Source organism: Trichomycterus rosablanca, chromosome 2 (genome assembly GCF_030014385.1).
Source record: "Trichomycterus rosablanca isolate fTriRos1 chromosome 2, fTriRos1.hap1, whole genome shotgun sequence".
In the NCBI taxonomy this organism is placed as follows: domain Eukaryota; kingdom Metazoa; phylum Chordata; class Actinopteri; order Siluriformes; family Trichomycteridae; genus Trichomycterus; species Trichomycterus rosablanca.
The window spans coordinates 4,601,717-4,614,298 of NC_085989.1; the positions used below are offsets into that span (position 1 = coordinate 4,601,717).

The following is a 12,582-nucleotide window of genomic DNA, read 5'->3' on the forward strand; positions in this document are numbered from 1 at the left end:
AGGATAATTATTTGGATAAATAACAGGTTGAAGTCTGTAAATGATGCCAAATTCATGCATGTCCTGATGTTTAGTCAATAAAAACTCACCTGTTTCCCCGGCTTGCCCTCACCAACTGGACCTGGCTCTCCTTTTTGTCCCTTAGGTCCAGGTATGCTCACAGTATTCCCTGGCTCTGTCGAAATCTGTGTGCAGCTGACACAGGCATCTCCCTGACAAAAGAGGCGAAAAGGTCAGAAGATCTGTGGGTACAGCAGATCTGGAATGAACTGGAACATCAACTAAGGCTTTTTTGACCCATATCAGTGCCCAGCTGTACAAATGCTCTTTTAACTGAATGAACACAAATTCCCACAGACATACTTCAAAGTCTTGTGAGAAGCTTTATTTTAATGTCCAACCCAAATCTCAGCTCTGCCATCCAGCTGAGCTGGGCGGCCACATGAACAACAATTGGCTGTCGTTCAGGGTGGGATGAGCCGGACCAGGGTTCGTCATAACTGGTGCAATTGAAACCTCTGTTGGCTGATTGATGGTGCCTGCACAGAGTTGAGAAATAATGCTGATCAGGGTGTGGCTCTCCGTGCACAAGGCTGATCCGCATAAGAACTCACCTTGTGCAGGTGAAAAGATGCGGTCAGTACTGCACACATGTCGGAGGGGGCGTGTGTCAGTTGCAAAGCTCCTCAGTCAGAAGTGGAGGGTAGTACCGGTAGAGGTGAAGCGTAACGCAATCAGGGTAATTGGATACAACTAAATTAGGGGAGAAAATTGGGGGGAAAAAAGGACAAAAAAATAGATGTCCAACAAGCTCATGGTCAGGTGTCCAAATACTTTTGGCAATATAGATTTTTGCCTTTTCTTCATGCCTCTTGTTTGTAGTCCTAAGTGAATCTTTAGAGAATTTTCTGGTCAGGTATCTGGGTGTGTGATCAGTGTGAGCTCAGTTCTGTTCTGTTCAGCACTGTGTACCGTTTTATATTTTATGAGTGTTTTATATTCCGTGTCACGTTTAGTCTTTTACAGCTCGGCTGTGTAAATAAACAGCGTGCATCATGAATTTTGCATGCTGTTTACAGTTGACTGAGGTGTTAATTTACAAACTCCATTTCCAGAGAAGTTAAACGCAATTATAAGAAGAATCTGTGATTTATCTTTGGAGTTTTCTCAATTTTTATTTAACTAACAAAAGTAGAAAGAAAAGATTTACATTTTAAAATCTGGTATTGTTTTTACCGATCAACTTCATTGTGTATAGTAAATAAAAACACATTTAAATTTGATCCTTGCAACACACTTCCCATTAGTTGGGACAGATACATGCCTACCATGTCGTCCTGCATAACCAGCTGACCTTCTCTCCGTGTGTAGCCAACATGACAAGATCGTGCCGGTTCCTCCTCTACAACATCAGAAAGATTCGACAATTCTCTCCATGGAAGCTACTCAGATTCTGGTCCAATCACTTGTAATCTCACGGCTGGACTACTGCAACTCCCTCCTGGCAGGAGCTCCCATGTCCACTATTAAACCCCTGCAACTCATCCAAAATGCAGCTGCTCGTCTGGTTTTTAACCAACCTAAACACTGCCACATCACCCCACTGCTGCGTTCTCTTCACTGGCTTCCTGTAGCTGCACGCATTTAGTTTAAAACACTGATGCTCGCCTACAAAGCCAAAAATGGACCAGCCCCAAGCTACTTTCGTGGTCTAATCAAACCCCGCTCTGTACCACGCAACCTCCGAGCCACTAATCTCGCTCGACTTGATCCTCCCCCCAGGACTAAAGGAAGACAAGCATCAAGGTTCATATCTGTACTGGCACCCAAGTGGTGGAACGAACTTCCTCTGTTTGTCCGAACATCTGAGTCTCTCGCTGTCTTCAAAAAACAATTAAAAACCCACCTTTTTACTAAGCACTTAAGCTGACTTGTACTTACTTACTTTTCATTTCTTTAAAAAAAAAAAACTTTAGTTCTATCAGGGTTTTAGCAGATTTGTGTTCTTGGACTGTTGTTTACTTAAACTAGAGTAATGAAATGTTTGCTATGGAAGCACTTCTGTAAGTCGCTCTGGATAAGAGCGTCTGCTAAAGGCCGAAAATGTAAATGTAAATGTTGTGATCTTATCATCCACACCAAACCATAATACCCACGCTGCATTGCAAAAAATATTTATTAACCTCCAACTCACTACAGAACATACAATCAATAAAATATATACTAGATTAAAAGTATGGTCTGCGGTAAAATACGTTAGCACACCAGAGCTGGGATTTCGAATACATCATAGTGAATCTCAGCTCTGGAATAATGCTGATCAAGGTGTGGCTCTCAGTGCACAAGGCTGATCCGCATATGAACTCGCCTCGTGCAGGTGAAAAGATGCAGCCGGTACTGCACACGTGTTGGAGGGGGCATGTGTCAGTTGCGAAGCTCCTTAGTCAGCAGTGAAGGGTTGTATCGGTAGAGGTGAAGCATAACTCAATACATGTACATTAACTTTTAACCTGACCTGCACCATTAAACAGAATCTTATTGGCTGGACCACCTAATAAACTGACCACTGGTATTAACTTCATTAAAGCCTGAGCTCGTACCTTTTCTCCTTTAAGTCCATTACGACCGTCTTTTCCGTGTTCACCAGGCTGTCCCGGCTCTGCCGATAATCCAGGCGCTCCTGGAATTCCCTGTAAGCCCTGGTCACCCTGTGGACATGAATATGGTCAGTTTCTAAATTCACTGATTACATAATAATAAATCCATAATAAAATGCCAACATTTAATCTGGTATAGGTCACTCACCTTCTCTCCTGAAGGGCCTTGAGGACCCTGTTGAGACATCAATCAATATTTATTGATTTATGTGTAAGTCAAGCATTGATCTTTACATTAAATCAGGCTTCATTGTGAAACTGGATACACTACAAAATTCCAAAATTATATGGACACTTAAGCATCACATCTGGATTTTCTTTAATAACAGTGTCTACGCTTCTGATGAGGCTTTTGACTAGAATTTAAAACATGACTGCCCATAGTATTAAAACAGAATGTGAAACCACCTTATAAACATACACTATATAGCCAAAAGTATTTGGACACCTGACCATGAGCTTCTTCAACATCGAATTTTAAATACAAATGCTATTAATATTTATAATATGTGATATTTTCAGATATAACAACAACAGCCAATCTTGAATCAGGCTTCTCACAAGACTTTAAAGTACGTCTGTGGGAATTTGTGCCCATTCAGCCAATGGCTGAGCACTGATTGATGTTCCAGTTCCAAAGCATTAAGTGGTGCTGAGGGATGCTTTTCTTTTCCTAATTTCTTCATAGATTTTGCTTTGTGCACAAAGACACAGTCATGCTGGGACAGAAGTGGGCCTTTCCTAAACTGTAGCTGCAAGGCTGAAAGCATATAAGCATTTATATAATTGACTTATTAAATTTTTTAGCAACTGTTGTGGCTGAAACACAAATTCACACGTTAAAAAAGGTGTCCCAATACTTTTGTCCATATAGTGTACTTTGAACTATACAGAGTGAGCTGAATACATTTTGCTTAGCCAAACTTTGTGTCCTGTTTATCTACAAACAAACTATTAAAAACAGAAAAGTAAAGTCACCTGTTTGCCCGCCACTGGCTCGCGCACCTTAATTGTAGTTGATCCCGTACTCTCTGATAGGCCGTCCTGGCAAACACCACATGACTCTCCCTAAAATTCACAATACAGGTATAATATGAGCACATGGGTACGTTCACATGGACAAGTCTACGTTCACATGGACATTCTGATCTGTAAAACTTTGATCATGACAATGACCTTGCTTAAATATACAGGATCTGGCAACCTGATTCATTACACACAACACACACGTAACCCTCTCTCAGTGAAGAGCTCACCTTTTCACCTCGGGGTCCAGGGTCACCAACATCACCCTTCATAAAACACAATCAAATACAACAAGAACATTACAGTGCTGATCTTATGTTATATGAATTAATATAATAAATTAATATAATAAATTAATATAATGATTACAGATTTTTGTTAAGGAATTTAAAATATCAACTAAACCCTTACACTTTATTGCTGCTTATTTCTACTGACTCATTTCTACTGACTGTTGCCTGTTTGTATTGTGAGCAGTTGAGGGTTCGGGTGCCAAATATGGTAACTGGCAGTGGTGAGGCTTGAAACAACAACCTTCTGATCATTAGTCCAGTAACACAACTGCTGAGCTACCACTGGTAACTGTGGCCTTTAATTTTTAACCACTTTTTAAAATGTGTTGCCTCATTCAATTTAAAAAATCGTTTTTATTTTAAGTTAATCGAAATCATTATGGTGTGGATCGCATTTCTAGGGGCGTCTGTTTCAAGCGATACGAGACAGAGTGTGTTAGAGAGAGCTGACCCATCTGTGACACCAACCATCACAAAGGAAAGATGACATAGCGATGTGATGTAATATGTTTTGTTACTTTTTAATTAAATTTTTTAACCCGTTTGCTGCCTTTTATTATTTTTAATTTGAACTTTTTATGTTTATATGTGCCTTTAAGCTTCGATTGCCTGTTTGACTTTTTTTTTACTTTAAATACTTAAAATAACATCAATAATTTTGTTAAATTGTTTGTTTTGCTGCCAATAAATGTGAAGTAAAATTGAAAAAAATTTGACTCATTGTATTTATTTTTTTATTTGTTGATCTCATTTTTAGTGTTTTTCATTGAAAGCAACTTTAAATATTTTTACTTTTTCACTTGTTGCCCTCTTATCTATGAAGTTTTTCCTTTTATTCAAAGTTTGTTTATTTAAAATTCTTATGTAAAATTGAATGCTTTTCAATTTAACATTGTTTATTAAAAGTAAAATCTTTATTTTGCTAGCTTAGTTTTATGGTAGAATGCTGTCAGTGTTTAAAATAAGGTCAATGTTTTACTTTATTTTTGTTGTATTCATTTATTCTTTCAAGTCGACTGTCTGTTTTTGTTGCCTCTTTTAGTTTAAAATGAACTGCTTTTATTTTCTGTTGCCTCTTCACTGATAAGAGCCTCTCAGAGGGGCAGTAAAAAGTCTTTGAGGGTCTTCGAGTTGTAAAATCTGAGTTCCTTAATCCTTCAGCACTTTTATCACCTTTGTTCCTCTCTGTCCGTCCTTTCCACCTAAACCTCTTGGACCAGGTTTACCCTGAAAAGAAAAATACCACCAAAGTGTGTCAAAAATCTCTCATGTTCCAGCTGTTTTATTAAAACAAAGTACAACAAACTTACAACTTTCCCTTCAGTGCCTTTGCTGCCTGCATTGCCCTAAAAATAAATAAATAAAAATGATATACTGTATGTATTAATATATATTTATATATATTTTCAGACACAATTGTTTATTAAACAATCCGTTAAAACAACATAAATGAATTTATAGTCAACGACACTATGATGCTACCTCCATCATATTTTACACCATATGTTTAATAGTGGTCGTTTCTCGTCTGATGTGTGCTTAAACACCAAATCTGGGATATATGTGCAGCATCCAGCAATCACTACCGGAGACAGTGAAACATTTTACATTTACCTGATGGTTGTGCTATAGCACAGTCTTACCATTTGGTTAACAGCTCTAGAACAAGTAATTCTATATTCTATATTATATACATGTATATTCAGTAGGACTGTGGGCATATTTGAATTGTAAACCCTAGTTTGTGAGCTTCTTTTCACAACGCATTTATATGATTTAGATCAAATTTGTTGTAACACATGAGACCATGCAAAAGTGGTAAAGTAAAAATAATTTATATTAAATAGCTGTTTTGGGGATATGAGGACATGAATACTATGAAATCAGCCAAATGAAAAATATACTGTGCCACAAATTAATGTAAAGGGCATTAAACCCTTCTGTATATGGAGCTGTGTAGTCACGGGTCAATCAGAGTCCATGCTGACTCCTGTTCATGTCAAAAACACCCACAATGGAACAAAAGACTATTTACTGGTCCGACAAATCCTGTTTTCTTCAGGATATGTGTGTGTGTGTGTTAACATTTGGTTTTCCGGACCATTACGACACACTCAAGATTCTGCTGAGCTAAAGACCAACCTTCTCTCCTCTGAGTCCACTGAGACCTGGTTCTCCCTGAAATAAACAGAAAAATAATGAAGCTAATGACAGAGAAACAGGATAAATGAAAATATATTTCACTGCATTATGTTGCATTTAATAGGAACAGCTTCATAGGAACACAAGTACTCTAATGTGGCCAGCTTATTAAAGCAACAGATTTGATTGTAAACTTGAGGAATGACATAACTCACCTGTTCACCTTTCAGGCCAATCCCTGCCTCTCCTTTCTCCCCCTTCATGTTCAAAAGACCTGCGGGGGTATCACCGGGAATAGGGCACGCAGTACACGACTCACCCTGACAAGAACAAAACAAGACAGATGGGTTTGTGAACGCAGTCTGAGTATTTCTGTATGAGTAGCTGAAAGGTGCTTCATCTTCCCTTTGAAATTCCACAAAAATCCCAACTCACCTTTTCCCCTTTGGCTCCGAGTGACCCTGGCACTCCCTGTGAAACACAACAAACTGTGAGAGCTCTGAAAACACCTAGGACTAGTCATAGAGACACACTGATACACAACACATTACACAATTACACAATACGCACCGATCGGCCATAACATTAAAACCACCTCCTTGTTTCTGCTCATCTCTTGCTGCTGTTTGAGTCGGTCATCTTCTAGACCTTCATCAGTGGTCACAGAACGCTGCCCATGGGGCACTGTTGGCTGGATATTTTTGGTCGGTGGACTATTCTTAGTCCAGCAGTGACAGTGAGGTGTTTAAAAACTCCAGCAGCGCTGCTGTGTCTGATCCACTCATGCCAGCACAACACACACTAACACACCACCACCATGTCAGTGTCACTGCAGTGCTGAGAATGATCCACCACCTAAATAATACCTACTCTGTGGTGGTTCTGGGAGAGTCCCGGCCATTAAAGAACAGCATGAAAGGGGGCTAACAAAGCATGCAGAGATACAGATGGACTACAGTCAGTAATTTTAAAACTACAAATTGCTTCTATATGGTAAGTGGAGCTGATAAAATGGACAATGTGTGTAGAAACAAGGAGGTGGTTTTAATGTTATGGCTGATTGGTGTATACTGTTTAGATAATGCAAACAGTTGTTTAGTAGTATAAGGTAAAAGGTTTGAGATACAGCCAACTCCCATTTTTAAACAAACAATGCAGTAAAGCTTTAACATTGACAAGTTTTGAAACCATTGCTGGCAGGTGGTTGGGTGGCGTAGTGGTCTTATGCACTGTCCCATCACCTCTAATATCTCATTCAAATCTCAGTTGTGCTATCTACCAGCTGGGAACCTGCTCAGACCCGACTGTTTGTGCCTGGGTAAGGGGTGTAGTCAAAAGGGTTTCTCATTGTTAGACTTTATATAGACTATCTATGAGTGGGTGCATGATAGTCTGCGACTCTCCTCAGTCAGGGTGGGGGACTGCAGAGGCGGAGGAATTTACAAATGGGAGAGTTCGACCAGATTAGGAGGAAAAGAAGTGAAAACAAAAAAAACTACACACCTTTTCTCCTCGTTTTCCATCTTTTCCTAATGTGCCCTAGACGAACAGGAGAAAAATATTCAAGAAAGATGATTCTGTTTACCCATGTTCCTCCTGCCCACCTCGCTCAGTGATACTGCATTGATTTACATACTGCACATTTCCATCCATCTCTTCATCTTTCACCTTTACATGCTCTATCTCTCTCTCTTCCTAACCTCAGGCTCATACCTGGCCATGAAGAATCGACGCTGTGGCAAAAACGTTACAGAGAAATGCACACTACTGTCTAACGGTGCGCTGAATAGCTTCCTATTTGCCGAAATATTATCCCCTTCCACAAAGACAGTAGGACTAAATGGCTGGAAAAGATGGAAGGGCAGTAAGCACACATTATGCCACTGAGGTTTCATCGACGCCCTCTCAAATGTGATAAAAGGGACGAAAACCTGCCGCCGTCAACGACGGGAAGGGGTTCTCGCTCCGAGAAAAATCACCAGACTTCAACAGATGAGCTATAAACCCATCCCCGGCAGCTATAATTACAGCAGACAGAATATGATTGCACGGCTTGGTCGGCGGCGAGCGGGATAAAGACGTCATTACTCATTCAATATAAACCAAGCGAGCCTGAAGCCTCGTTTTCGCAGGTCAGAAAACAAACTGACAAAAAAATGCAGCATCAAGGAGGTGAGGACTGCCTTCCATAAGGTAACCTCAGCCTAAAAACAACGTGATGATCGAGGAGAATGAAGAAGTAAGATAATATATTGACTTATCAGTGCTAACATAAAAGCTAAGCGCTGGGCTAAAGCTATAACGTTCACCTTATACTGATTTATGCTTTGCATGAAAGAATTCCACAATTCATAGTGTGTAAAACTATAATGTGCTGTTAAAAAACCCTAAAATATCAGAAAAAAGTAATAGCAAGGGCTTGTAAGTTTTAGAGAATGTCATTGGTGTAAATGGGTAAACAACCCAGCGCAAAGGAAGGAATACCCGGCACAGGGCATCAATCCATCACAAGATTCAGCTAACTCACCCCATCCTTAGACGCAGCCAATCATATCTGTGTAGACGCCCGGCTGGGCAAAAGTTCTTTAGTTCTTAAGTTCTTTAAATAATTATAATAAAATACAGTTTTATGGGCACCCAGGTGGCGCAGCAGGATATTCCACTAGCACACCAGCACCGAGATTCTGAACTCCTCGGTTCGAAACTCGATGTTGCCACCGGTCGGCTGGGCGTCATCTGGCGGGCATAATTGACAGTGCCTGCAGCAGATACTAATTGGCCACCGTATCTGCAGGGTGGGGCTTCATACGCTGTGTACGGACTCTGATTGGCGGAAGAGACGTCTGTGCAGAATGCATGAGCGAGAAGAGGAGGGCTGTACACATGTCGGAAGAGGCGACTAGTATCTCAAATTGAGAAGACAAATTGAGTTTATTAGGATTTTAAGGTAGTTACTGGTTACACAAGAGTCATCAGTTCAAGGTTATATCAAACACAGTCTTGTACAATTCTGTATCTCCATTTCACCTCACTTGCACGTCTTTGGACTGTAGGAGGAAACTGGAGCTTCTGGAAGAAAGTCATACAGACACAGGGAGAACATGCAAACTCCACACAGAAAGGACCCAGACCGCTCCACCTGGGGATCGAACCCAGGACCTTCTTGCTGTGAGGCAACAGTGCTACCCACTTAGCCACCGTGCCACCCAAACAACCCAGTTAAAAACAAAGTGAAATCAAGTCTAGTCGCCTTGATCTGCTACTAGTGATGGTTAGGTAGACTAGAATAGGTAGACTAGATGTACTTATGTTACCCCTATTCCAAACGACCCTTATTAAACAATAATAAAAAAGATATTTCATGTTTAATCTGAATGACTTTATTGTTTTTTAATATACAGACAGTCATTCTTAATTGAACTCAAAAATGCAACACAGTCCAAATAATCTGATTTAATAATAATAAAATTCTCTAGGATGAATTTGAATGTTGACTGTGAGCCAAGCCTTCTCAGCTAACATCTGGATCTGACTAAATGGATACAAATTCCCACAGACAAACTTCAGCCTTACTAGGAAAGTGGAGATCCACATTATGTTGGTGATAGTGTGTATGTGTGTGTGTGTGTGTGTGTGTGTGTGTGTGTGTGTGTGTGTGTGTGATTGGGGCTTACAGGTAAACCCTGTTCTCCTTTGCCTGGTTCTCCAGGTTCTCCCTTAGGTCCAGCTTTCCCTTGTACAATCACATTACCATCAGAACCTTCTGGCAGAGTTGGACACACTTCACAGGGCTCCCCCTTAAAAATACATTATGTTTAGAAAATATACAAGTAAAAAGAGTAAAAAGAGTAGAGTTTTACATTATTATCACTATCACATAATGATGAGCTATAAACTAAAAAGAACAGGAAGGGAAGAACAGGGAAGAGAGAGAAAGGAAGGAAGGAAGGAAGGAAGTTAGGAAGGAAGGAAAAAGAACAATAAATAAATAATACAAAGAAAATCAAACAATAAATGAATAAATAAATAATACAAAAAAAATCAAACAATAAATAAATAAATAAATAATACAAAGAAAATCAAACAATAAATAAATAAATAAATAATACAAAGAAAATCAGCAAAGAAAAAACTGAATATTTTTAATTGTAAAATGTAATTTAAACTAACACATAAAACAATAAGTATTTTTTAATAAAAAATAATATATATTTTTATTTCATTATTAATATAAAATATTTTTTTACAAAATTTTATTGTACCTGTGGATAGTGACAAAAAAGATTGTATGCTATATTTTATTTTTTATTTTTATCACACTACTGGGTCACTATCCTGGTCAGGGCAGGTTGTGTTTCATTCGGTTTCACTGTGAAACACTAAGCGCAAAGGCAGGAATATCCGGCACAGGGGGTCAATCCATCACAAGATTCAGCTATCCACCCCCACCCCATCCTTAGACGCAGCCAATCATATCTGTGTAGACGCCGGGCTGGGCAAAAGTTCTTTAGTTCTTAAGTTCTTTAAATAATTATAATAAAATAAAGTTTTATATGTGCCCAGGTGGTGCAGCGGGATATTCCACTAGCACACCAGCACCGAGATTCTGAACTCCTCGGTTCGAAACTTGGTGTTGCCACCGGTCGTGCTAAATCGGGAGGAAAATGGGGAGAAAATGCATTAAAAAATAAATAAATAAAGTTTTATAAAAACAGTAATGATAGAAACTATTTAAATATAAATACCAAACATCAAACTAATGAATAAAATAATAATAATAATAATGTAATTAATAACAAAAGTAGTAATAAACTGAAATAAATTGCCAGAAAAGTGTATTGTGTTTTACAGGGTCCGAACTTGGATGTGGACTGACTTACCTTCTCCCCTTTAGACCCGAATGAACCCCTCGGACCCTGCAAAACAAACATCCCAAACACCAGAGCTGTTTAATCCAATGCGCCGCTACACAAAAGTGCTGATGATTATAACCTTCATTAGAATCTTATAAACACAGAGCTCGTTTAATCCTTCTGCATCCTCACAATAATGAAGAACTCAAAACAAAGTCTTCCTTATGAAAAGCTTATTAAACTTACAGGATCACCCGTCAGCCCGTCCTTGCCAGGTATCCCAGCATCCCCCTGTGCACAGCGAGATACAGATATTACTTTGATCACATACAGTTATTAGAAATATCTCACAGTGTAGTCAAGAGATTCTGTTATGTACTTGAGTTTAATAAAACATTGCTATAATAATCAGTTATCATTTCTTTTTCACTCACTTTGACTCCGTTTGATCCGGGTAGGCCTGGGATCCCCTGATTAATCAGCAAAAACAAGAGGAAATGTATCAGTGAGACGTTAAATAAATATAAAATCTGATCCGCAGACACAAATCAGCTTTAATATCTTATTTATCTCTAATGAGGTGTAAAATCATTACTTATGTGAAACGGGATCCATGTGTTTATCAGCATTAATCTTTTTTATTTATCAATTATCATAAAGAAACGCAATTCTAATCAGAAATGAATTGTAAACAAACCAGTAAAGGAATAAAGATACCTACAATCTAATTCCATACAAAAATGTTTGTTATTATTAATTTAAATATAATAGCAATTTTAATTCACTCACTCACTTTCTTAAGCGCTTATCCAATCAGGGTCGTAGGGGGGTGCTGGAGCCTATCCCAGCTTTTCAATAGGCGCAAGACACACAGTAACACCCTGGACGGGGCGCCAGTCCATCACAGGGCAGACATACATACACACATACATACACACATTCTCCTATAAAGCAATTCAGTGTCTCCAATTAACCTGCATTGGACTGTGGGAGGAAACCGGAGCTCCCGCAGGAAACCCACACAGACACAGGGAGAACATGCAAACTCTGCACAGAAAGGACCCAGACCGCCCCGCCTGGAGATCAAACCCAGGACCTTCTTGCTGCGAGGTGACAGTGCTACCCACCGAGACACCGTGCCACCCAATTTTAATACATATTAAATAAAATGTAAAGAACAATATGAATAAAGATTTGTCAGCATGACTGCTTACCGGTAGCCCTGGTTTGCCAACACCAGGTAATCCAGGGGGTCCTGGTGGGCCTGGTTCTCCTGCAAGCCCCTCTGGACCAACTGTACCCGTGGCTCCCTATCAAACCAGTCAGAGAAGGAACATAAGATAGACAAAATAAACTGTGACGTACACTGATCAGCCATAACAATAAAACCACCTCCTTGTTTCTACACTCACCGACCATTTTATCAGCTTCACTTACCATATAGAAGCACTTTGTAGTTCTACAATTACTGACTGTAGTCCATCTGTATCTCTGCATGCTTTGTTAGCCCCCTTTCATGCTGTTCTTCAATGGTCAGGACCCCCACAGGACCACCACAGAGCAGGTATTATTTAGGTGGTGGATCATTTTCAACATTGCAGTGACACTGAC

At 39.5% G+C, this 12,582-nt stretch overlaps 1 protein-coding gene across 6 annotated transcripts in view; it reads right to left on the reverse strand.

The window, feature by feature from the left end:
- The window catches only part of col16a1 (collagen, type XVI, alpha 1), a 111,083-nt gene that overhangs the window by 39,888 nt on the left and 58,613 nt on the right, over positions 1-12,582 (reverse strand). For 5 of the 6 annotated variants that reach the window (XM_063010294.1, XM_063010305.1, XM_063010286.1 and 2 more), the window contains 16 exons: positions 12,186-12,281; positions 11,406-11,441; positions 11,218-11,262; positions 10,999-11,034; positions 9,793-9,915; positions 7,622-7,657; positions 6,554-6,589; positions 6,334-6,438; positions 6,119-6,154; positions 5,287-5,322; positions 5,150-5,203; positions 3,914-3,949; positions 3,636-3,725; positions 2,806-2,832; positions 2,601-2,708; positions 90-212 (listed from right to left, as the gene is read on the reverse strand). In XM_063010294.1, the coding sequence (XP_062866364.1) occupies positions 90-212; positions 2,601-2,708; positions 2,806-2,832; positions 3,636-3,725; positions 3,914-3,949; positions 5,150-5,203; positions 5,287-5,322; positions 6,119-6,154; positions 6,334-6,438; positions 6,554-6,589; positions 7,622-7,657; positions 9,793-9,915; positions 10,999-11,034; positions 11,218-11,262; positions 11,406-11,441; positions 12,186-12,281 (1,023 nt within the window). The remainder of the gene's footprint in view (positions 1-89; positions 213-2,600; positions 2,709-2,805; positions 2,833-3,635; positions 3,726-3,913; positions 3,950-5,149; positions 5,204-5,286; positions 5,323-6,118; positions 6,155-6,333; positions 6,439-6,553; positions 6,590-7,621; positions 7,658-9,792; positions 9,916-10,998; positions 11,035-11,217; positions 11,263-11,405; positions 11,442-12,185; positions 12,282-12,582) is intronic. The other variant, XM_063010279.1, reaches the window with a different exon arrangement.